The sequence below is a fragment of the Portunus trituberculatus genome, chromosome 44 (assembly GCF_017591435.1).
Source record: "Portunus trituberculatus isolate SZX2019 chromosome 44, ASM1759143v1, whole genome shotgun sequence".
In the NCBI taxonomy this organism is placed as follows: Eukaryota; Metazoa; Arthropoda; class Malacostraca; order Decapoda; family Portunidae; genus Portunus; species Portunus trituberculatus.
In genome coordinates, this window is record NC_059298.1 from 3,205,671 (window position 1) to 3,233,053 (window position 27,383).

A 27,383-nucleotide genomic window follows, 5' to 3' on the forward strand; every position below is an offset into this window, starting at 1 on the left:
GATGACAATAATGATAATAATAATAATAATGATAATAATAATAATAATAATAATAATAATAATAATAATAATAATAACAATTATAATCAACGATTTATTAATGCACAAGAGAGCTGAGAGGCTGAAAATATACTTGGAGGAGACATATATTAAAAACAAAGAATTCAAGAATATATGCATAACTTCAAACGTTACAAGACCAGCAGTTAAGTTAAAAAAAAAAGCGTTTAATAGAGGTCATTAAAAGCATTATATTATAATTATAAAGGTAGGAAGCGTTACATGAAATTGTTGGGGATTTTGTACTCATAAGGTGAAAATAAAAATATGAATCTGAATATATGTGACAAAGTTGACTACGAATTAATAAATTTGACAATATGTAGTAGGAATGGTACTGTTCTGTAAGGGTCGGTGGTGGGAGGTGGTATGGAGACAAGCTTATGCGGTAACATACTGTTAATTTTGTTGTGGCGGTGGGTTGTCAGGGTTGGAAGTGCTGGTATTTTGGGTTGTTGAATAAGTAGTTTGGTTGCAAATTGCTGTAACTGTAGCTTTGCGGAGGTCTGATACATGATCGTGAGTGCTCTGGCTGGGATGTCAGACCCATAGATCCTGTTATCCAAGAGTTTGGGCAAAGAATAAGCTATAACCCCTTAATTAAATTAATTATATATTTGCAGATTTGAGGATTTTCTTTTTTGTATATGAAGAAATTCCTGCCCCGCCCTTGGTCTTGTATGACTTGAGTACGGTAAGCACTTCATAAGGTTAGTTTGCAAAACGTTTTTTGTCAACATAGCAGGGTAGGGTAAACGTTTGTTGTGTACAGTAAGTACGAAACCGTTTTGAAAGCATACGAACATTACTAAATCATAAAAGTTTCAAGATATATTCTATCAAATATAAAATACCTTGTCTGAAATGGATTTAATTGGCCAACAAATAGTTGGATGAAAATTAAACGAAAAGAGATAGATTGATTAATAACTTTAATGAAAAAGAACGGAGGAATATCCAACGTAGGTAGATTTTAGCAGATATCATAGCAAGGCATATCATCCATATGCGTAAAAATCACATTCTCACTCGGATATGCAAATTCATTCTCATAAGTTAATACAAAATGGATATAATAAGAAATTTATCTAAGTAATAATTCTATCTACTCTAGCCCAATACATTGAATAATAGGAAGGTAGATCGCGGAAGTCATATTTCGGAGCGCGAATTGAGACAAGTGGCGATGAAGATGGCGGACCAGACTGTGGTGGTGCTTCGGAGAAACAGGCCGGGGACGAAGGCTGAGGTGTGTACTGGTGAATGTCCGGCTTATAGGGAACGTGTGAAGTATATGTGGAGTGTTTCAGCCCATTGCAGAATATTGTTGAGTGTTTCAAATGATACTAACAACCTTAGGCAGTCTCCCCATTGCTGCCCTCCTGGAAATGTGTTATTTAGATGCTGTGCTGACGTTCTCTTGAGTCCTGCTAGATATTTGAGTCTAGATTTATCACCACTTTCGTTGAGTAGGATAGGTTTGCTCCTTTCTTTAGTGTTTTACGGGTGTAAGTGTAGAAGGCTGAAGGGCGCGGCTTCCCCAACTCGGCACTCCCTTGCAGACCACTTCTTTGGTTTGTTGGTGTGTTATGGGGTGTTTTTGTGTGTGCCTGATGTTCTGCTGTAGTGTTTGGTAGGTGTAGTAGTGTGGTAATGTTTAGTTGTGGTGTGATTTTTTTTTTTATTAATGTGGAGTTGTGGTGGTGTATATAATTTGTGGCAATGTATTCTTTGATAAAGGTAAATTTTCAGATGATGGTATCCAGCTAAAATTGAGATGGCATTTATTGTTTTGTTAGATGTCATGGTATATCTAAATCATTGAGAATCAATATGAGGCTTCCCAAATGCTCCTGTCATTTGTCATTCCTTGTAAATTATGTTGGCTTAATTTGATATTACATTATATTTCGGTAAATTTGCAGTTTCACCTAATATCCCCAATCTCTACTCACACCCCCCAACCCCCTCCAGCAAGCTTGGGGGTCTGTGGGGAACCGGGTGTTTTGGGGGAGGGGACACATAGGAGTGATATATAGACTGAAAATCTAGGGAAATTTCCCTGCAAGTCAAGCAAATTTCCTAAATGTAGCAAACAACCAAAAGCCTATTGTAATCAGGGGGCTGTGGCCCCTTGAACTCCCATTATTAGTATATTCCAACACAACCAGAAATCTAAGGTAACCTAACCTAACCTAACCTATCGTATGCTATCCTATCCTATCCTAACCTAACCTAACCTATCGAAACATAACGTAACTCCCCAGAAAAGTATTAAAAATTTAGGGATATTTCCTTACAAATGAAAGAAATTCTCTTAGTATACAGAGAAATTGACAGTTGCCATAGTTATGTAATACATGCCTCATACACTTATATAGCTAAAATGTAGAGTAGCTGCACATAAAATATCTTAAGAAGTGGAGGGTCCAGCCTCTGAATGAGTGTCCAAGTCTTCTAGTGTGTCCATTTCCTCAAGATGAACAGGCGGCGCATGCTGTCTGGTACACTGTCACATTGACTGTGGTTTGTAGAAGCAAGCAGCAGCCTTAGGAAGTCGATCACTACACTTGACTTTGTAAACTCCCAGTATGTGTAAGTGCACTTTCCACATGTATCCTGCATGGTAGCCATGGTGTAAGTAACCCTCCCTATCAAAATCTAGGCAGTTTATCCCTCCCTAGACACATATGCACATATATGATTGGCAGGAGGAAACGATGACTTCCATGATTGGCAGCAGACAGGCGGATGTCATTAAACGTCAGAACATGTGACTGAGAGTCGTGCACCGAGACCGTCTGCACAGCATTGATAACAAACACATGAACACACTCACTATCCTTTCAATGACTGTGGAAACAGGATCCCAGCTAAAGACTTAGGTAAATCTTTGAAATTCCGTCCTGACCTTAATATTCGTTTGCGACAAGGTAATATGGGGTTAGAAATGCTCTTAGCAGTGTGATCTAGACCGTGAGACACTTCATACTTGTGTGCAGTTTATTGGGGGAAACTGCAATTAAACCTATATTTTTTCTAACTCCTTAAACAGTTTGAGTACCAAGTTAGTCTGATTCCACTATAGTACTTTTCTCCATTCTCTCCATGTGCTCAAATGATAACACACACCAATCTGCTCATCCTGTGACCTTCTCAAAGTGTAGGAATTATAGCTAATAATCTTCTTCAGAATTTTTATCGCTGGTGTGATGAAGCATACGAAGAGATGGATTCAACTCTTGTAGTTCAGCAGTATATTCAGCAAACTATTCGGTTGGATCACAACAATATTGATACCATCCTCAATGCCCCAGAGACTCAGGACGAGGGTGTGTGGAAGTATGAACATCTAAGGTAAGTGGACTGTGAACTCAGGGAAGCAGTTCTCCATATCATTGATATTAATGCTCATGATTATCTGTGAATATAAATAAGTTTTTCTTTTTTTTTTTACTCATTTAAGTCTTAAATTCTGTTATTCTGTGCATTATTTCTTTATATTATTGTTTTGCAGACAGTTTTGTATGGAGCTTAATGGACTGGCTGTACGATTGCAAGGAGAGTGCCAACCTTCAACGTGTACTCAGATGACAGCAACAGAACAGTGGATTTTTTTGTGTGCTGCCCATAAGACGCCAAAAGAGTGTCCAGCCATAGATTATACGCGCCACACTTTAGATGGTGCCGCTTGCCTTCTTAATTCAAATAAGTACTTTCCTAGCAGGTCAGTTGTTTTACCATAAAATGTGAAGTTACTGAGAAGCACTCATAATCGTAGTACTGAGCCCTGGATTAAAGTTAGTTATATTTACTAACATTTTTTGTACTCTGGTGTGCCAAGTTTTGCAACATCTTGATTTGCAAGACTGTGTTAATATTCCACAATCATGATTTCACACAAACATGAGATTAAAACCCCTTTAAAGTTTCCTTACACACTTTCAATGAGACTTTGATATTGAATTGTTACAAGGGCATGTTGTTTTCTGAGCTTCAAAGTAATTTAGACAAATCTTGTTAACAAGTCATTCTCAACTTTTACAAGTACAGTAAGGTCCCGGGTTACGTCGGTCTCGAGTTACGTCAAACTCGCACTTACGTCAGTCCACTATAAGGCAATTTAAGATTTAAAAAATTGAAAATTTATAAATCGTAAAGCGCGGGGTTTATTGTTATTGTTGGCCGCCAGGCGTCACTAGTGGTTATCTGCCACACCGCCCACCTCATGCTTGAATACAATAACACTCTACGTACCTCAGTTCCACCACACCGTCGCCCCTGGCAAGAGTGTTCCTACATCTGCGTTTGCTGACTATCTTAGTATCTTGCTCAATGGCACCAAAAAGAAAACTCCTGAGTGATAACAGTGATGCTAAGAAAAGGAAAACTATTACGCTACAAGAAAAAGCGGACATAATTAAAAGACATGAGAAGGAGGCAGCAGCTGTGTGTAAGGGAGTGAAGAAGAAAATGGGAAGCCCGTTACCATGACAACGGGAGGTTGACGACCTTGAGGGCTCACGCACCTATCACAACAATAACAACTCCGGAGCCTTCGCCTGGGCCACACGACACTCGCAGCTGACTTGCACCGTCTGCGCTTGTCTGCTGATCCCTATTGCCCTTTCCTATTGCATTTCCTGCCCCGCTGCCCACTCTTCTACTCCCACCGCACTGCACTACGTTCCCAGCTGTCCGCCCTGGGCGTCACAACATTCGACCTGCCCACCCTCCTGGCAGTCTCAGGCGTCCATCCCTCTGGCAACATGCAGTCCTTCGCGTTCGTGGCCCTAATCAACAACAAAAACAAGCTTGTGTTTCATATTCCTACATACTTGTAAATAATATAACAATATAACCTTTTACTTATATAACGCTTCTACTCCTACCGCACTCCACAAAGCTCCCAGCTGTCCGCCCTGGGCGTCACAACATTCGACCTGCCCACCCTCCTGGCGGCCTCAGGCTGCCCCTCTCAGCAACCTGCAGTCCTTCGCGTTCACGGCCCTAATCAATATATTCCTACATAGTTGTAAATAGTATACCAATATAACAATATAACCTTTTACTTACCTGAATAACCATAAAAAATTATTGGTTGAAAACTCGATAATATGCTTTGAAAGTACAAAAACTCGAGTTACGTACAAAATCGACTTACGTCATGTTTCAGGAACGTAACTCTGACGTAACTCGGGACCTTACTGTATTCCATTCTTTCCATGAGTGAGATATGATGCTCTGTTTTGTTGCTTTGATTTTGTATTGTTGTCAATCTGCCTGCAAACTCTGTAGTTCTTATGTACTGAATGTCATCCATGCCGAGCTTTCATGTTAAGCAGCCACATGGATGGGTGGCTCGGTTTCTGAATGCAAAAACAGTGTAGTCTCAGCAACCAAGCAGTTATTGAAACATGGCAAAACTTGTTCATCTCCAGAGGCAATTAAAGTTTTCATTTTGTAATATAATATTAAATTTTTGCATTCTTTTCCAGAGTGAGCATTAAGGAGTCCTCTGTAGCAAAGTTAGGATCAGTGTGTCGTCGAGTCTACAGAATATTCTCACATGCATATTTTCATCATAGACAAATCTTTGATGAATTTGAGGTATGTACAGCATTAGTCATATACTTAGATTACTTATTCTTCTTTATCTAACTGATACAGTATGCAGTTAAATAATATTAAAATACAATTTCCAAGGTTAAAATAGAAATTCTTCCAATATATATGATTATAAGATTTGCCTACTTAACAGTTTGTAATTTTAGTTAGGCACATATGAAGTTTTAAAATAAACCATGTGATTATGAATGATGGAAATTCTTATTCTGAATATACTTTTTTATTGTAAATACATAAAATTTTTGCTTAAACGATATGATGTGATCTTTGTCATGACTATGAAATTTCTGTTTCTGATATACCCTGCTATAGAATTAATGGCAAACAGACAGCATTGTGATTACATGATTATAATGTGGGTTGAATTGTTGCAATATCTATTAATTTATGCTTCTATTGGCTTTTCTTCTAAAGTATCTCCATTAAATTATTACTGTAGCCTGTCTCTGAACTTGAAAACATGTCTCACCCTGGATTCCAAGATAGCAGTTTAACCCGCTAGGTGTTTCTCACGTAAATTTACGTGCCTGCGTTGGGTACGCCCAGAGGTTTCTCACGTAAATGTATGTTTTACGAATGTACAGTTTTTGCGCCAATTTTTTGCCTTGTATGGGCAGTAATTAGTTTCCTGGGAGTGTCTGGCATGTGCTTGTTATGTGTGCAAACACACAACAGCGGCGAGACACCCGCTACCACTGCAGAGAATGTGACATTGCTCTCTGCTTGGAGCTCTGTTTTGAAGAGTACCACACGCTGCTATGGTTCTAAGAACTAACTAGAAATAAGTAAATAGAAATAGTGCGAGGAAAAAAAAAACTAGTGTATCAATAATATAACCAAGTGCAAGCATTTTCACTGTGCGGTTCAAGAAATTACCAAAGGGTGTACAGGCAACCCCCGTTTAATGAAGGTTCACACAACGAAATTTCGCTACAACGAAGGTTTCATTTTACTACCATCTGCTCGTTTAAAGAACACCAAACTCGCTTTAACGAAGTTTTATCCAGGTAATTTTTTTCCAAATTTGAAAGCCTCACCATATCAAGCAAGCTGACCAGGAGCTGCTGGTACTAAGGCCTGCCTCAGGAAAAATCCTGTGACACATATAGAATAAAGATCAAGATCAAGATCAAGCCTCTCGTGGACAACACGCGCAACACTCACTCCCCAGTCAAAACATAACAGCGTCAGCAGCAGCTTGTCTTCCCTAGCTCAACTTACAACCAAAATGCCCTGCAATTGGCCTAGTGTTCGTAAGAAGACCAGGAAGTCTCTTGCTCTCCAAGTGAAGCTAGATATTATTCACAGACATGAGAGAGGCCAGAAAACTATAGCAGTGCTGGCCACCATCTTGACTCCATATTATACTGTCTCTATTTTCAAGTCAGCAGACTCTATTAAGAAGGCTGGTGAGACCGTATCTTCCTTGCAAGCTAAAGAACCACCTGAACTCGTGACTCTACAATGGATAAAATGGAAAGCCTTGTGGAAATGTGGTACATAAGTTTGTATGCAGTACAATGATGCGCACTTTGTTTACATTCCACAGGCTGCCGGTTAGTGTCTTTCTCGTTTCACTCTTCCTCCCTTCATAAAGTTAAGATCATCAACATTATAAAGTTACATACATACATACATTAGTGTACATTATAATGACTTAAATTAAACTACCTAAATGTTTAACCTCATAATTTTTACTTTCATTAAACCTTTTACTGTACTATGATGCACTCTCACTTTGCTTACTCTCAATGGAAGTTCAAATCAGGGGTTAAACTTGTTATAATCGGTTCGCTTAACGAAGTTTCGCTTAACGAAGTGTTTTTTAGGAACGTAACCCCTTGGTTAAACGGGGGTTGCCTATATTTATGTTTTATGGATGATTTTGTTTTGAAAATGAGTTTATTCAGTTTATGTATATAGTTTTATGGCATAAACTAACGGTTGTATGTAAAATATGCTGATTGACAGCGGATGAAGCGCATTAGAAGTGAAAGGAGCAGATGTGGCAACAGCACGGTTGGGGAAGTCCCGGTCTAGCAGCCTAGTGTGGGGATTTAAAAATGGCCCGCTGATCCATTTAAAGGTTTTCATTGTGTTTCTTGGTTGATTTTGGGTTGTTTGGGCTAAGAAAATTTTTTTTGATTTTTTGTAACCTCTGGTACCCTATATGTAAAGTAATGTAACACTTAACGGGTTAATCAAACCAAATATGTTCCTTTATTCTCTACATATATTCCTTATCTGACCGTTAAATCCTTCACTCCAGGAAACATTCATGTCCTGCTCACAATGCACTCCCATCCAATGGATATAAATATACATCTTACTCCACATCCAGCAGATGTGAATATAAGTCTCGTTGAATTCTAGCTTGCCATATCATGGATACATTTTCTGTGACATGGATGGTTTTAGGGAAAATAATATGAGTAACAAAATTGAATGGTAACAAAGAAGAAATTCTATTGTGAGAATTTTCTAGACATATCTATGACACACACACACACACACACACACCCGGTAGCTCAGTGGTTAGAGCGCTTGCTTCACAAGCCAGAGGACCGGGGTTCGATTCCCCGGCTGGGTGGAGATATTTGGGTGTGTCTCCTTTCACGTGTAGCCCCTGTTCACCTAGCAGTGAGTAGGTACGGGATGTAAATTGAGGAGTTGTGACCTTGTTGTCCCGGTGTGTGGTGTGTGCCTGGTCTCAGGCCTATCTGAAGATCGGAAATAATGAGCTCTGAGCTCGTTCCATAGGGTAATGTCTGGCTGTCTTGTCAGAGACTGCAGCAGATCAAACAGTGAAACACACGTATACACACACACACACACACACACACACACACACACACACACACACACACACACACACACACACACACACACACACACATGTGCGCACGTGTGTGTGCAGCCTCATGGCTCAGTGGTAATGGAGCAGAGTCTGTGTTCAGAGTTGGGTCATAGCGAGCCCTAGTTGGGTTTGAATCTGACTAGAGACTGGTCACCCCTGGAATTTTTCTGCTGACAAGTGGAGCAGTTACTGTCTCCCTGACCAGGGGAATGGGATGTGTGTTGTGTGAGGTAACAATCTTACTCAAAGATCAGTAATAATAAGCTTTGAGGTCTCACTGAGAGGGTAATGGCTGGTGTTTGCAGGTGTGCTCGCGGTAAATAAAGCCTTGGTGAATGTGCAAAGGGATGAGGAGTATTGATAAGTTAGGCATTACTACACACACACACACACACACACACACACACACACACACACACACACACACACACACACACACACACACACACACACACACACACACACACACACACACACACATATGAGCAAAATGTAATGTATTCCAACATAAATGGAGTGATATCGGGATTTTAGAACTCAACGATTACTTGAGGACAAGAACCCAGATATTGTGGGTCTTACTGAAACAAAACTGAGAGAGGGAGAAGACCTGATGAAGGTTGGAGAAGGGAAATATAATGTTTGGAAAAGAAATAGAGTAGGTAAGATGGGAGGAGGAGTGATGTTGCTGGTTAAAAAAGATATAAAGGTGGATCAAGTGAAAAAAGGTATGGGAAAGGCAGAAGTGCTAAAGATCAGAGCAGAAACTAATGAAGGAAAAAAGAGGCACTACATAGTGGTGTACGTACCACCTAAGACAAATGCATGGTCAGTACAGGAATATGAAGAAATGATAAGTGATACAGGAACATGTCTGGAAGAAATGTTGGGTGGCTGTGAACGAACTATAATGATGGGAGATTTTAATTGTAAAGAGGTGTGTTGGGAGGACTGGTCAATGGAAGGATCAGAGACAACATGGGAAATACACTATTGACACTGGCAATGGAAAATGTGTTAACTCAGTGGGTCAAAGAAGATACTAGGTTTGGAGGAGAGGGAGCATCGTCAAGACTGGACTTGGTCTTTAGTACAGAGCCAATGGTCATTGAGGAGATGAGGGTGGAGTGCCCTTTAGCAAAGAGTGATCATGCAGTTTTGGAGTTCAAGGTGATAGACGAAGAGAAATCTAGAAGAAATGAAGAATATAAAGTGGGAAGATGGAATTATGCCAAGACAGATTTTGGAAACCTAAAGAAATTCTTTCAAGAGACAAATTGGATGAAATTCAAGAGTGCTAAGGAGCAAATGAAAAGTGGAAGGAATTTATAAAAATATACAAAGAAGGTGAGAAAAATTTGTACCAATAAGACAACATAGAGAAGTTGGAAAGCAGGACTGGTTTAACGATAGATGTGAAAAGGCTAGAACAAGAAAAGAGGATGCATGGAAGAGGTGGAGAAGGAAAAGACGGATTAAGCAGTGGGAAAGTTACAAAAGAGCAAGAAATGAATATGTGTTGATTAGAAGAGAAGAAAGAAAGAAACAAGAAAAGGATATAATTGATAAATGTAAAGACCAACCAAGGCTTTTTACAGACATGTGAACAACAACATCAAAAATAGAAAGTATTGAAAGTTTAGAAGTAAATGGAGTATACAGTGAAGATCCCAGGAAATGGCAGAGGCTATGAATGGATGCTTTCGGAAGGTATTCACAAAGGAGACTGCTTTTGACAAACCACTGGTAATGGAACAGAAAGGGATTATGAAGGAGTTTCAAGTAACTGTGGAGGAGATCAAGAACATGATGGGGAGTTTAGAAGTGAGAAAAGCTGTGGGACCTGATGGGGTATCAGGATGGATTTTAAGAGAATGCAGGGAGCAATTGGCAGAAAAAGTTTGTGAAGTAATTGATGCCTCATTAAGGGAAGGTGTAGTGCCCCAAGACTGGAAAAGAGCTAACATTGTCCCAATCTATAAATCAGGTAACAAGAGAGACCCATTGAACTATAGACCAGTGTCACTTACAAGTGTGGTAGCTAAGATGTGTGAGAGGGTGGTGAAGACTAGATGGACAGACTTCTTGGAGAAAAATGACATACTTTGTGAGTGTCAATTTGGTTTTAGGAAAGGGCGTTCATGCACGACAAACCTGATATGTTACTATTCGAGGGTGATAGATGTAATACAGGAAAGAGATGGTTGGGCTGATGGAATATATCTGGATTTAAAAAAGGCCTTTGATAAGGTACCACACCAGAGACTGATCTGGAAACTTGAAATGGTAGGAGGAGTGCATGGCAGTTTACTAAAATGGATGGAAGACTTTTTGGTAGGAAGAGAAATGAGAACAATAATTAAGGACAGACCATCAGAATGGGGATTGGTGGAGAGTGGAGTTCCACAGGGATCAGTGTTGGCACCAGTAATGTTCGCAGTCTACATAAATGACATGGTGGATGGGGTGTCCAGTTATGTGAGCCTATTTGCAGGCGATGCAAAATTGTTAAGAAAAGTGAGATGTGACAAAGATTGCGAACTACTCCAGGAAGACTTGGACAGAATATGGAAATGGAGCTGTACATGGCAAATGGAGTTCAACACGACAAAATGCAAGAAAATAGAGTTTGGCAAGAGTGAAAGAAGAATCAGGAGTATGTACAAGATAGGAAATGAAGACATAAAACCAGTCATGAAGAAAAAGACCTTGGGGTGACAATTACCAATGACCTATCGCCAGAGAGACATATAAACAAAATAATTGGAGAAGTATTGAACTTATTGAGGAACATAAGAGTGGCGTTCGTATATCTAGATGAAGAAATGATGAAGAAAATAATTACTGCAATGATAAGACCGAGGCTTGAATATGCAACAATACAGTGGGCTCGAACTTAAAGAAACACATAAGGAAACTAGAGAAAGTACAGAGGGCTGCAACGAAAATGGTGCCTGACTTAAGAGATTTGACTTATGAAGACAGACTGAAAAGAATGCAACTTCCAACCCTGGAAAACAGAAGAAAGGGAGACCTGATAGCAATATACAGAGTGATGATTGGCATGGAAAAAATGGATAGGGAAGATCTGTGTATGTGGAATGGAAGAATGTCGAGAGGGCATGGGAAAAAACTAAAAATGGCCACTTATAGGAGAGATGTGAAAAAATATAGCTTCCCTCATAGAAGGGTGGAAGCATGGAATAGTTTAGACGTGGAAGTGGTCAACGCAAGGAATATTCATGATTTTAAGAAAAAGCTGGACATTAATAGATATGGAGACGGGACAACACGAGCATAGCTCTTTTCCCGTATGTTACAATTAGGTAAACAATTAGGTAAATACACACACACACACACATTTTAGGTAGAAAGAGATAAAGTATTTCACCACCTCTGCTACCAGTATACTACTCGGAAGCTTTCTCGCTACTGAGAAAGACTTATTCACTCACTCCCCTGAGGAGAAAGACCTCCTCGGCCAGGCTCAAAAAATCTTCCTGCATTTGATATGCAAAGCTAAGACTTCTGTGGGCCAATCTTTCCCCTGACACTCACTAAACTAGCTTACAATCAGTACTTCTACCTACCCTAAGTGCATGCATCATTATTTTATTGCTAGTATTATTACTTTAAAAATCAATTATCGTGAAAATGAAAGCAATGTAACCGGTGAGGTTGTGATGCATGTTTATAATTATCAGCTGATTGAACCCTGATTTAATACCATCTGATAATGAGAAGTAACAGCAAGTTCACGATCACAACAAAACACGTCTACACCCTCACTGTTATGGCAGCAGGAGGAAAAAGATTGAGGTTCACAATTACTTACAAACTACAAATTATAGATTATACTAAGAAGCATGTCAATAGAGCAGCAGCAAGGGCTTTTGGGCCACCACCTAAGGTAAAATTATATGTGTCTTTTGACAGCAAGCAACTAAAGATAAGCAAGGAAAGGTAAACATAACCTTTGTTGCCCAGTTCCACATTGACCAGAACTTGAGGATCACAAAGACGTGGATGGTAAATGAGAGAAATTCAGGGAGAAATGTTTCTACCAAAATGATAATACAAGAAGCCAGGAAAATAGCAGTATATGCTTAAATATACAAAAACTTTTTATCTTGATATTGACCTGCTGAAATGGTGGTGGGTCTTATATGCTCGTGCATCCTATATGCTGTCAAATACGGTAATTGAGGTGTTTTATTGGTGTGAAAAATGCACTGGTTTCATTGTGCAAATTTTTATACATGTTATATGACTATTCGGTGTAGTTTGATGATGGAATAATTGCTAGATTTAGTAACAGTGTTTGAAATTTCGTGTGCCTGCATACCTTGGATGTGACGTGCACACTTGTGACACTGCCCTGGGGCAAGAGAGTTAATTGGATCTCTTATATAGTTTGCAACACTTACCGAGATTATGGCTTGAATTTTGCTGAAAATCTAAAGAAAAAACAAATAAGAGTTGCTTTGGAATGTTGCAGTGTATTAAGGGAAGGTGGTATGTTCTTAGAATCATACCTCACTGATATTTTTTTCTGATCTTATGAAAATTTCCTAGAAATTAAGAACTTCAACTCAAGAGTTTCTTGAAATTTTTGGACTGTAAAAGATCTTCAGATGGTCATGGTAATTTCTTAGTCTGGAATTAGGTAATTCTGTCACCAAATGATGTTTGCAACAGGATGGGGCTATTGTCTATTTTTTGAATTAGCAGTTAGAGGGCATTTAACATTTATATCATAATGAGGCCCCACCCGCGAAAGGGGGATAACCCACATGACCCTACTTTCGAGAAAAACGCGCTCAAAGTTTTTCACTTTTTATGGTAATGAAAACGGTCACAATGAAAGGTCTGGCCCAGCTTTTTCTCGCTTTATGATTTTTATTATATAATAATAATTTTTAAGCTCACACCGGTACATTTTGTTTACCCCTATCCCGAATACCTAATAAAATATTATTCCTTTTATTATATTACTGATTGTAAGCATTCTGTGGTTGACTCTCATCCTTTATACTGGCTTGAGACAGTTAAGTTCATCATTAGGAAATCCTTTTTGTTCCAGATAATGCCCTTAGCGGATGTTTTCTTCCCCAACAGTTTCAAAGCACTTCTTGAGGCAGGTACAGGGACTTTCAACTCTCACAGCAGGAACTACCTTCTTGGACTTGATGGCAACGTATTCCTGGCCAGAGTCACGCCGTCTCTTAGCTACATTCTTGGCCCACATAGATATGGCGCCTTTCTTTTTTTAGCTGGGCCTCAGCAGTCCATTTGTCACGGTCAGAAGGTTGCTGCAGCACTTCTGTATAAGATGAATCCTGCGAGTTTCTGATACTTAGTCTGGCCAAATTTGTTCACCAACTTCCCTGACTTTGAACATTATTTTCGCCATCAGGAAGGTCGAATATTGCGATGTCGACACTTCCACAACAATTTCACACCCTTTATCTATGAGTTCCCTGCCATAACTCAAAATTGGCAACTTTGAGGGTTATCCCCCTTTTGCGGGTGGGGCCTTATATAATGTTATCTAGATTAAGTATAATTGAAATATTTTCCTGAACTGTTTAGTTTCACTATGTAACAAAAAAGGTTACATAAACATTGTGCAATTGTTGGGTCAGACATTGAGATGTCATATAGATCATATGATTTCAGGGATTCTTTTTTGGCATCCCGTGTCTCCTAAGACATTCTTACAGTTGTCTGAGACTTGCCTAAATGACCTTGGTATGTTGTTGCCATCTCTCTGCCGTCACAAAATTGTTTGGTCCATTGCTGTACAGATGTTTCACTCACACCAACAATTCTGGCTATATCCTTTGTAAATTTGTCTACTTTGTAGACTTATTATGGATGAAATTTCCATCCCTTGCCCCATACTGCCACTGGGCCACAATGTATGAAGGCAACTGGATGCAGAGGGAGAAGGGAAAGGGGAGGTAGCAAAAAACTTGCAAGCTGTCCCATTAGCTTGGCTGAAGGTTAACATATCAATGCCCCTCCTCTCTTTTTGCATGTGTGTGATAAATATTTCTGAAAAGTTCTTGCAGTAGAGCAGCTTCTTTGTTACTATTCGGTTTTATTTCATATTGTTTTTATTTTCTAAAACCATCCATGTCATAGAAAATGTATCCATGGTATGACACAGTAAGATTGATTAAACAGGACTTATGTTTATGTCTACCAGATGTGGATTGTACTAGGATATATATTTATGTCCATTGGATGGGAGCACGAGGGGAGCAAGATGTAAATATATGTCCCCTGGGTTGAGAGGGTTTATGCTCTTCCCATAGCTCAAAAGAAATACTGTTCCATTGTCCTGAAAGTTCCAAAAATGACCATTTGTCAAGGAGTGGATGAAATTGGCTTATCTTTATGATCAATCATGCATCATAACATGCATGTGTGGCTGGACATAGTAATAAACTTTATGTTAGCTTTGTATTTTTATATTGTTTTGATTTGCAATTGTTTGAATCAGTTGTATTTTGGGGATATCTGGGAAGTATTATGTCACACAAAGATGTTTTGGGTGTTAGTCTTGTACCAGTAACAGTAATTTCTGAGTCAATAAAAACCTAACTGTTAGGGTATAAGATTATGAAAAATTTAACTTATGGTACAAGCCAGTGTAATTATTTAAATCTTCCTTTCTTAAAAATGCATCTTGTATAGCAAGGAATATGCTAAGTTCATAGATTATTTAAATACTTTCATCTCCATTTTTTCTCTTCTTATGTTGATCTTACAGCTTTTAATTGCATCACTTAGTTCAGCAAGGAAATGTAAATATGATAATTGGCTATGGGAGGAAAGTGATATGAAAGACATGTTTGGATTTAAAACTTTATGTTTATGACTATCATAGCAAGTCATTAAGTAGATGAATATTTTAATCATGAGTACATGGATGAAAGAATGGATTGCTTCTCTTGATGTATGCAGGTCAACATTTACAAATATTTAATAATTTAAAATGCTGGGTCACTTTAATTCATGCATCATTTTAATGACTCCTTCTTTCCACAGACGGAGACCACCTTGTGTCGAAGATTTACGGTGTTTGTAACAAAATATAATTTAATGTCTAGAGACAATCTCATCGTTCCCATCCTAGAGGATGAGAGTGCTGGACATGGGGAATCGGAGGCCTAATGGAAAAGCATGTATCGTATTACATAGAATAATTAATACATAGTAATTGGTAAGCTTCCCTGGATTAATATCAGTCACACTACTATAGTATAGATGCAGATGATTTCAAGCTAGAATTTGTGTTTATATAAATATTTAAATTAACTGTACCATTTCATTCAATACTCAGTCTGATGTGTAGTGTAGAGCCTTTTACTGATTCTGTCATTTGTTTTCAAGATGAAAGTGAAATTAGTTGTGATTTTTAAGGGTTTTGTATTAAAAAAGAAAAAAAAACAATTAGTCAGATGTCTCTATCATTTAACATATTTATGAAAACAAACATCAAATACATTCCAGGTACACTGCAGTCACATGTGGATTAAAAGAACAGGCTTCATGGTCAGATGATTGTTGGGAAGCAGTTATCACATAAAACAATTTTCTACTTACAGTGATTGATTTTTGACATTTTTGTTTGGATGACAGCACATAATTTATTTGAGAAATTTTAGTGTGCTCTTGATTTGGATATAAGAACACACACACACACACACACACACACATATATATATATATATATATATATATATATATATATATATATATATATATATATATATATATATATATATATATATATATATATATATATATATATATATATATATATATATATATATATATATATATATATATATATATATATATATATCTTCATAATTAAATTTCAGTTGAAAGTATCGCATAATAATTTTGTGGTATTTTTGATAGTGAAACCATAATTTTATTCAATACTTCTTTGTGTGTATAATCTTCTGAATCATTACTGTCTCTGGATCTCTTTCATACTAGTACAAGCTTTGTGATGAGTTGAAGAATGACAAATTTTTGCAATACTGATTTGGTAATAAGGTTAGAGAGCCAGTACCCATATCATCTCGTAAACATGTGTGTTCCATATTAAAAGATGTTTATTAAGAAATTATGTGTACAATTTGTACTGTATATTAAAGTTACTGTTTTTTTATGTTTATCTTTTTTTTTTCTGAATGGGTTATTTTTACCAAGCCATGATAATTCAGATTGAAGTATCCATGCACAAATGATAGTTGATTTTGAAGTATATTTTCATTGTATAATTTGCTACACAAGTGTTTTATATTTTGAAGTGGCTACACATATGTTTCATTGCTTGAAATTTATAACCAGATAAAATTCTTTGTAAAGTGTGTTTTAAGTAATCAGTATCTGTATTGAATCTCACAGAGTGTGTTTCAGCCCCAAAGTCTTAATATATATTACCTTATTTATTATGAAAAAAAAAAATTTAATTCTGTCCTTGAATTTAAAGTTTATTGTGAATTTTTTTTTGTAATTTTTTGTCTTATACTGTTTGGTAGAAATGATATTTGGGTCCATACTGACAAAATGTTTTAAATTATGTTGAGGGTTTTCTAGAGGTAGTGACAGACCACATGGTAGCAGGAGGAGCTAAGGCTTTGTGATTGCTGGGGAATATTCTGAAGAGAGAAATCTGGAAGTGGAGGGAAACATGAGAATCCTTGAAGGGATTGTAGAAACAACTGTTCTGTATGGTTGTGTGACATGGACTCAAAATGCTGAAATTTTTAGGTCTTAGAACATCACTGGTCTTAGATTTGCTCAATAGATATTTGTTTTTGCCTAATGGTAATGTATTTATTAGTAAATTTGGTGTCTGTTTATTTTTTCCATGTAGCTGCTATGCTTTCTCCTGTTGCTGCTGCTCCAGTCATTTTTGGACAACATCTAGATAGAAGAAGTTCCAGGCATCTTTACTTATTTCTCCATCTTTATATTGCAAGGTAATATCCTCCTAGGGAGCAGGTAGCTATAGCAGAGCTCTATATCTATGTATATATTATTTAAATTGAATATCACACTCTCAAGCATTTCCTGAGATTCTCATAAATCTGTTGGTGTTTTAGGTGAAGAACAGCAGTCCTCACTGACCATATTATGCAAGGATGAGTTGCATAGTTTACCAAAATTGCACTTAATTGTAGTGGAATAAGTTTATCTCATTTTGTGTGGTCAGGCCATCTTTTGATAAATATTATGTGTGACTTTTAACTTAAATGAGCTCTGAATATATATATGAAATTTGTTGGCATGACATATGATTGACAGTGAGAACCAAAACTTAGACATTTGCAAACAATTTTCTCAATAATACAGATGAGAAGGAATAGGGCATAGCTACGGAGAGTGTATGTTATGGAAGTAAACTACATACATGAAAGGGACATTTTGAGTGAAGAGATGCAGTGAGAGCAATGAAGTGTGCATGGGAGGTGTGGTTTAAGTCCTTGCATGAATGATGTAAATTGTGGAGTGGATGAAAAAAGAACATGCTAAAATGGTATAGTTATTTTCACAAGAATTTGAGTGAAGAGTTTGTAAAGGTTTGAGATTGAAGATGAAGGAGAGGGAGGCCACTTTATTTATTACTATTATTTTTTCAAGTAGGAGAGGCACCAACCAGTAGCAACAAAATTGCAATAAAAAAAAGTCCTACTTAGGAAAATGGAAAGATAAGGTATAGGAATATATGTATGACAGGATAGGCAAGGACTTGAACAAGTAAGAAAATGTTTGTTTAGCAAGAAGTGGGGACTGTTATTGCCACTCTCCTAGAGATATTTTTCTGTAAGGAGCACAATACCAGATATAGATATAAAGAATGATAGTCTCCTGTGTATTCTATTTTGGTGGAAGTATGTGTTTAATTGTGCAGATATCTGTTGATCAATGTGTCTCCTGGTATCTGTTCCTGATGAATTCTGTGTGGTCATTAAGCCTTACAGTACAAGTTTTCTGTATAAGAAAACTTGCTCCATTCTTCTCCAAGAGTTACATTTTGCCGAGCCAGTGATGAGCTAAGTCATTCAACTTTTTCAATCTCCACTCTTGGTTGGCTATCATTTACTTCATCTATGCCACTTATTTGCTTAGGTAGTAAAATTTTTTTAACCATCTCTCCTCTCACATTTTATATATTGCCTTATACTATATTGCCAGTAATGACACCACGTTGTAAGATGTGTGTGATATACAGTTTAAGTAACATGTTGACATCAATTTTTTCATCAGGTCTTCTCATCCCTACATTTGTATTTTGTATTGGGTTCAGACTTGGATGTACAGTACATCTCTATGTTGATCACAAAGCTACTAATTTGTGACTATATAGGTCACCTAGGAATGGCTTGCAGAGCACAAACAAGTCACTTTTCTTTTCTTTTATTTATTTCTTGAATTTTGTAATTCTTATTGATGCTCTGTACATCACCTGTATGGACGTACATCTGAGTTTTTTTTTTTTTTTTTTTTCTCTCTCTCTCTCTCTCTCTCTCTCTCTCTCTCTCTCTCTCTCCAAGGCCTATAGTGCCTGTAGGTAACTTGAAGAGTATGGGAAGCGCTGTTAAGCTTCCACCCATTCGTGGTGCAAGCAATTTTATTTATAGTGGTACCAATATTAGGGCCCATATCACCATCCAAGTGCATCTTTGGTGTATCCACCTAGAACCTGGGTATCATGGTGACATATAGGTAACTTAAAACCATTCGACAAATGGCAAAGTATCCAAGCAGTATGTGGTGAGATCCAAACCTACGCGTGGACGTCTGTCCAATCCCACGCTCACCACATTATTAACTGTCACTGATCTTGAAATCAGATGAGACCAGAATGGTGTCCCAGTGTGTGTGTGTGTGTGTGTGTGTGTGTGTGTGTGTGTGTGTGTGTGTGTGTGTGTGTGTGTGTGTGTGTGTGTAATTCACTGTTTGATCTGCTGCAGTCTATGACGAGACAGCCAGACGTGTGTGTGTGTGTGTGTGTGTGTGACAACTGTGATGATAGGTGTCTGTCATCATGCCAGTCAAGATGCACTATTACGTTTATGTACTGGGATGACACAAAACAATGTGTTGGTGTAGATAATGACAATTCTTGCTCATCTGCCATAGTGACTGATGCCTCTATGACCTCAATATGGGAATATATGTGGGTTCCATGTAGCAATGGTGAGTACTATCATGTATGTTTTATGTCATGAGTGTTTCATATGACTTAAAAAATAAATAAATAAAATTAACCTGGTATTTGGATGCAACTTTTTTGTATAGATACATGTGATCAGTTGTAAAAAGGCAACAAAACAACTTGAGGACTTGGTGATGGTCATAGTGACAATGTATAAAGTGCTGGTGTTCTGTTCTCTGTGTCAAGATTTGATTTCTAGCCTTAGTGAAAGTTATGAAAGTCACTGGGTTAAAAGATAAATCCTGCCTTCAGATCCCTTTATTGGATTTAGAATGAAGTGCCCACTGGGACATTATTTTGGTGGCAGCAGTGGAATCCGAATTCAGTAATGATTCTGTTGTAATGGTGTAACTGGTGAGACATATTTCCACTTTCATATGTCAATGACACCGTTTTATGCATAGTTATCAAATATAAATGCAATAACTTCTTTTTTCTTAGAGGTTTTAAACCTTTACCTACAGAAATATGAGATGATTTGCTGTACAGCATAAGGACATAAACTGAAAGAAACCAGGGATTAGCAGTAATACGGGAAGGGTAGACCACTATAATAATCTAGGACAGCAAAGTGTCCGGTAGTGTTTATCGAGTCACTGTAACAATGCCAAACCCTCCGACTCAGCTCGCCAGCCAGCCAGTGAAGATACTCGTAGAATACAGGGCTCCCCAAGCTCCGCCGTGAGGGAGGGGGGCTTGTGCCTTTAATGATCATGAACAAAGTATTACTACAGTCCCTCACACTTCCATTCATAATTTTCTTCCGTTTTTACAATACATACATTGCAGATGAAAAAGGGCTAGAAACGTCTGGAAAATGCTGAAATTTGTAGGAAATATTGGTTTAGGAAAGTCTTGGTTTGAGCCTGATGATGATGTTATGCATGGTGGGCATTCTGAAGGGGTGTACAACCATAGCGTTATTTGAGGCCTTTGTGGGTTACGTATTTACATAGTTTTTGTGATTATTTTGGCTTTCCTTAATTGTCTGAGTCTGGAAACAAGGGAGTTTAATGTTTTGCTAAATATTCGTATGTAGAGTAGGAGAAAAGCAGTGAAAATACATGTCTGTTGCTGTATATTATTTAACATAGATAATTCTGAAAATTGGTTTAATAAAAGAGGAAACATAGACTGAAACCTACAACATACATTTTTTGATGTCCCATTACTTTAACAGATTTCCAAAAATATCATAAAAAAAAAATTGTGTCCAGTATTAACAAAGTGATGTGCAAGATTTACTTTTCAGATTATTAAAGAAAACACAATATCCTCGTCGTATGAAGAATATAAATTCACAAATTCGGCAACGGAATTATTTCAGAATTGAAGATACTAACAGTTAAACTATCTTTTACTGGATATCATTACATAGGGCATGCTTTTTTTTTTGTTTCTAAAAGTCTTAAAGTCGAAAACAATTCCATAGTAATACTAAATATATATATATATATATATATATATATATATATATATATATATATATATATATATATATATATATATATATATATATATAAAATGACAAATTTGTTATTTTTATCGAGAGAAAAACACAGCTAGACTCGATTTTATTATATATTAAATTTGCTATACTTTGTTAATAATAATAAATCAGTGATCAAAACAAGGCTGACCCCATTAATAAAACGGGAATAAAATGGTACTCTGGCGCCGCGATGTTTATTCTGAATTTATCTTGCAAATCCTACACCCAGCCGCCAATGAAAGTGGCGCGCATTATAAACAAACCCGTATCTCATAGCGCGGGAAGAACTGTAGCTCATTTGAAAAGAATGTGGCTAATATCTAGAAGTGGCAACATAGGCCGGCTCTTTAAACATCTATCAACCGTCACACTTCAAAAAATTATCACTCAGTTGTCACTTGCTCACGTAAGGAAGTACACTTGCTTACCCGCTCCCCGCACAGTGTGTCAGTTTTCTTCGTTCTCTTTCATATTGGTGTGGAAACTTAAGTGTCAATGGCACGTAAACATCAAATATCCCCAGTCAATATAGCCCTTATTGACTCACTCCGGAAGGGTGGTTTTGGCTCTAAGCATATTTCAAAGGAGACAGGACTCCCACTAAGAACAGTACAACGCTGGTTGAAGCGATGCAGAGACAATACCGGAAAATTAGCACCAGTGAAGAAAACTGCCCCTGGACGCAGCCGTATTTTATCAAAGAGGACACTGACACTGATTAAGCGTCAGCTAAGTGTCTCGCCATTCCTCACAGGAAGAGAAATTAAACAAAATTACCCTGATCTGCTGACACATGTCTCCATAAGGACAATACAGCGGCGGACACTGGAGGACCTCGACATGAAAAGTTACCGTGCTGCAAAGAAACCACTGCTTACACCCGCCCACAAAGCTAAAAGAGTCAGATTTGCTCAGGACCATAAAGACTGGCCATTAGAGAAGTGGAGAAGAGTAGTGTGGTCAGATGAGAGCATGTTCTATGTGACAGGAACACCACACAAAAGAGTACGCCGACCAAGAAACTCGGACAGATATGACGAACGGTAAACGCAGTTAAGCATCCCTCCTCTGTGATGGTGTGGGGGTGTTTCAGCTACTTTGGTGTTGGCAACTTAGTTATGCTTGACAAAGGAGTGTCAATGAACACAGAAACATATCTTGACCTGCTGCATGACAATCTTGAAGAGTGCTTCGACAAGTGTAACGGTGAAACCTTCATGCAGGACGGTGCGTCATGCCATACGGCCAACATTGTAAGGGAATGGTTTGGCATGTGTGAACTTAATTATTTTGAAAGTTGGCCAGCAAACAGTCCAGACCTAAACCCGATTGAAAATGTGTGGAGTATGATGAAAAGAAGCTCCAGGATCTGGACACGAGCAGTGTAGCGAAGCTCAAGCAGGCGGTCGTGCAAGTGTGGGGAGAACTGTCACCTACATATCTGGAAAAACTAGCAGATTCTGTACCACGTCGGTTGGAATCTGTCATAAAGAGGAAGGGAAACAGCACAAAATATTAGGTAAGGTAAAGAAATTATATTTTTAATGATAGTAATAGATGATTAAGGCAAATTTAATGGTATGCATGGTACGAAAAAACACAAAAACAACACGCGCCACTTTCATTGGCGGCCAGTGTATTCCTCTTCCTTCCCTATGACACTCCTCCTCTTCTATAAATCTCCTCCACCATTTTCTCCTACACTAATGTCTTGAAAATACCGAGAAACACATCTAAAACCATAATATCAGTGCATAGGGCTGTTGGGGCGGTTTCCAAGGATACCATGTGATCTGGCTTATTAACACTGCTTAATTACCAACTTTACTGGTTTTTTTTTCTTTTCTTTTTTGGTGTGTGTGTGTGTGTGTGTGTGTGGCGATGAGAGACTAGTCACCATTATCATTGCTGGTCTAGGACACTTCATATCTTTCGCTAAACAAGAAACTGCCATTTATACTGTAGTTCAATTTTGACCGGAATAATTTTGTTTCGTGTCTTCATCTCTTACCGCGCTTTCTCCTTCGCTTATCTAAACCTGCGCGGTCTGTTATCTGAAACTTCCATTTCGTCATTGTTCTTTGTCATTGTATTTCTTGTTGATCTAGTTTCAGGTATACCATCCACAGATGGTTTCATTCAGGTTGTTCTCGTACTGCAAGTAGACTTGTTTTAAGCATAATGGAAAAGAGCACTTACATTGACTATTTTCTTAACCTTGTTTTCATGATTATCATTTACCTTTCATTAATATGTTCCTATAGTATTACACTTATCGCAGTTCCCCTTATGATCTGTATTTCCCTTTAGAACTTCCCCTCGAGTTCAGTTATGTACAGTAGCCCACATAGTCTAGTTTTTTTTTTTTTCACCCATAGTCTCTACTGTTCTAGGATGATCTGAACACGTTCTAACCATTACATAATTATTTTATTTTTTGTTAATTCTCCATGATTTTCTTTATTGAAGCAATTTAAGTTCTTCCTTAGCATTGAAGTCTCCTGGTATTCATCGCTGTTTCTTGGAAATCTTTAATAAGAATTTGACTAGCCTCGTGCACCTGATACCTAACCTAATAACATATCCAATAACTTTTCTTTTCGTCTTTTCCTCCTTTACTTCAGCCATTGCCATCTCATCCGTCTCTAAAGCTGAACTCTTCGCTCAAACACTTGCTAAAAACTCCACCATGGATAATGCGTCTCCAAGCCCGACTCCCTCTGTCATGGGTTATGGGAAGGAAAAATTTAGATAACGAAGATAATAATATCTAAATAACAATCCTGAAAAATCCTTTCGAAGATAACAGCTGAAAGGAACGATCTTGACTGTAAATATTTTGTTTCTTATTGTGGAGGTAAATAAAACTGCATATACTTTTGAAATAAGTAAGAATTTAAAACACACATTGAAATTTAATTGTAGGCAACTTAGATTGATAGATTATTTGAGGCGAAGGAACCGCTGAATTAGTGGACGAATACATACCCTGACAAGAAGAAGAAGAAAAAAAAAAAAAATCAATAGGCGTCTTCTTAGTGGCCCAGAACTGCATAGCTAGTTATGCTGTCTACGGCACATCTGCTTTTGGGTATCAATAGGTTTGCTCCCCGAAACATTCCTAAGCAAGTCAATTACATCATAAATTTGTTCTGAGCAAACTGGTAATGCTAGATAAAAGTGGGTTGATTCATAGAGAAGTGGGTGGAGTATACATCGACAGGCCAATCATTCGCGTCGTTTCGTAAATTATAGAAAGAAAAAAAATGTGCGATGCACCTGGCCGCTCCGCAGCACAAGATTAGATCAAGTTGAGACATGTAAAAACTGTGAACTCTTTGTGATTAGGGAGAAATTCTGAAATTGACATTTTGAATCCTAAATCTAGTAATCAATCGCGTTAGATTCTTTCAGTAGATGAGGTCTTTAGTTGAAATGTTCAAGATCAATGTGAGATCAGATAAAAGGTGTGAACTTTAAGGGACATTGAGAAAAATAATCATAATCACACACACACACACACACACACACACACACACACACACACACACACACACACACACACACACACACAACGGGCACACACACACACACACACACACACACACACACACACACACACACACACACACACACACACACACACACACACACACACACACACACACACACACACACACACACACACACACACACACACACACACACACACACACACACACACACACAGTGTGCATGGTCTCAGTGCTGTCTAGAGATCGGTCACTGCAAGCTCTTATATATATAGTTCTTTCCGTTTGATAAGGACTGGCTTGGTGAGCAGCAGCCGACCGTAGGTGGATGACACACTGATAGTTTAACCTTTCCATGCATCGATATTTGGTACACTTGTTAGGTTACATATAGTTGAAGTCACATCTTTTATTGGCACGAACTTTACCTGTTGTAGCTCGTCTTATACGAGAAGTAGCAGCTTGCAGGTAATGGACAGATGACCTGGAATCACTCAACCATTATGTATAAAATGAGAATGTTGAGTATTGAGCTGGGAATCATTCCTCAAAGATCAGAACCCCTTATCTCACTTTTGTTCACCGCCGCCTTTAGATTTACTCATCGCATATTTTGCAATGCCATCCCTTGCCTCTCCCACAGCCCTGCAAATATCTGTCTCAGTGATTAGTTCTCTAACCTCTTCAATACTGGAACACATTTTTACCTTGAGATTTGTGTGTGATTGGACCATTTTATTGACATTAGGAAGGGTCTATCGAAGTGAGAAGATCAATGGCCTGAGTTTTCATTGTTTTAGTACTCCACATGAGTTTCTGAATTGTAAGAAATCACCAAATAGTAAGCAGAATGAATATGTAAACGTGTCATGGTACTGAAGGGGTTAATCAAATTCCTGTAACATGAAGTTTTATTGTGGTGAAAGCAGCTTATTTATATGTTTAGTATATACATAAAAAGATGAGCTTTTCGTAATGACTTTGAAAATATGTGATGAAAATAAATGTACAATTGTGTCGTACTTTTGTTTCACGTGATGAGTGCATTCAAGAGAACAAAATTAAGCTATGTTAACGACCTTTAAAACATAAATAGAAATCCTAAGAATTCTGAAAAAAAAAAAAATAAATATATATATATATATATATATATATATATATATATATATATATATATATATATATATATATATATATATATATATATATATATATATATATATATATATATATATACATGTGTGTGTGTGTGTGTGTATTGTCGTATAGCCAGGGACGAGACAGCTTGGAGTGGCGGAGGCAGGGCAAGTTGCAGCAGCTCCTCTTGTATGTCAGGTCGTCCGTCCGCCACCTCCTCTTTACCCACTGTTTACAGCAAGGGAGTCGCAGTAAGTGCTTCATGGTCCGTTTGTTGTGCAGTCGATATTGAGTATCTATAGTCTAAATTAGGAATGTAAAGTGGGGTGCGGCAGACAAGGGAGGAAGGCTGCGATGCACCTGGCCGCTTCGCAGCCCCGAGGTGCGTCAGGCCAGCGAGAGCCGACAAGTTCGTAGCTCATTCGTTGAGGTGGTTGGTATTGACTGCTCGTTACCAAGTATTCAGAACATTTTATAGGATTAGAGTAAGTCATTCAACTTTATTAATATTATCAACGTTCTAAAAACTATAAAAGTTAACTTTCACTGAAATATTTAGATATATTTTTTGTTGACATTTCTGCACAGCTGTTATAATCAATTGAACTCAATGATAATTGTAAACTACAGCTATTATACGGTAAAGATGACATATGTAAAGAAGTGTTAGATACATTACATAATGAAGAGAGCCGTGCGTGAATACCAGTAGTCATGATCAACAAATGAGTGTTGTGGTGGTGTGCGTGAGTGGAGAGGCCATCATGCGAGGCTGGTGTTGTCGGCGTTGTGGCTTGTGCCGATGTGAGAGAGGCACGGACTGAGAGCGACGAGTGGCGGCCTTCCACGCGTCGTGGCCCACCATTGGGCAACCTGTTGGCAGCGCAGGGCTGCAGTTCACCAAGAGCTCAACAGATGGCGTGGCCTGTACCTCCTCGCACGTGCCTGTCTGCCTCTGAGTGTTGATGAGTGTAATTATGAGATTTATGAGTGGAACAAAGAGGGAAAAAGTCTGTTTGAAATATTCACAGGCGAGCCAGATTAGCCGGTGCGGCCGGCCAAAGGAAGGCAAAGGTTTGGGAATTCCCCCACAGCTATTGGGGTGAGGGAAATTTTGCCACTTGGTGCTCCGCCGAGATTTTTGACGCTTGTGGATGATGTTGACGTTATAGTTTTACATTGAGAGTTTTTATGGAATTATTGTGCGTCCTTCGAGGCTTGGACGGAGGGGAAGGAGAATGTATGCAAGGATGTTAATTAGTGACTGCCTGCTGCCTGTTCATTCCGTTTGCTACCAAAGCATCTCGTACTTGATTTTTTTTTTTTTTTGTTCTTCTCTTTCCCTCCCCTCGGTCGTATTATTGATCACGGGGTGCGGGGAGCTGGGAGGAGCAAGGGTGTAAGCGATACTCTTGGGAGAGCTGGGGGAGGACACTGCGGGGTTAAGCA

At 38.2% G+C, this 27,383-nt stretch overlaps 1 protein-coding gene across 6 annotated transcripts; it reads left to right on the top strand.

The window, feature by feature from the left end:
• Positions 1 to 1,165: 1,165 nt before the first annotated feature.
• Positions 1,166 to 16,972, top strand: LOC123518825 (MOB-like protein phocein). 6 transcript variants are annotated; one of them, XM_045279857.1, is made up of 6 exons: positions 1,166 to 1,309; positions 3,254 to 3,417; positions 3,578 to 3,787; positions 5,559 to 5,670; positions 15,602 to 15,776; positions 16,067 to 16,972. In XM_045279857.1, exons 1-5 carry the CDS (start codon positions 1,247 to 1,249, stop codon positions 15,725 to 15,727), a joined length of 675 nt encoding a protein of 224 aa, XP_045135792.1. In that variant the 5' UTR covers positions 1,166 to 1,246; the 3' UTR covers positions 15,728 to 15,776; positions 16,067 to 16,972. The 6 variants fall into 6 exon arrangements, with proteins under 6 accessions (XP_045135792.1, XP_045135794.1, XP_045135795.1 ...); XM_045279859.1 differs by lacking the exon at positions 16,067 to 16,972 and adding an exon at positions 7,660 to 7,774 and having other exon boundaries at positions 15,602 to 15,738; XM_045279860.1 differs by lacking the exon at positions 16,067 to 16,972 and adding an exon at positions 7,660 to 7,774 and having other exon boundaries at positions 3,578 to 3,772; positions 15,602 to 15,738.
• Positions 16,973 to 27,383: the final 10,411 nt, after the last annotated feature.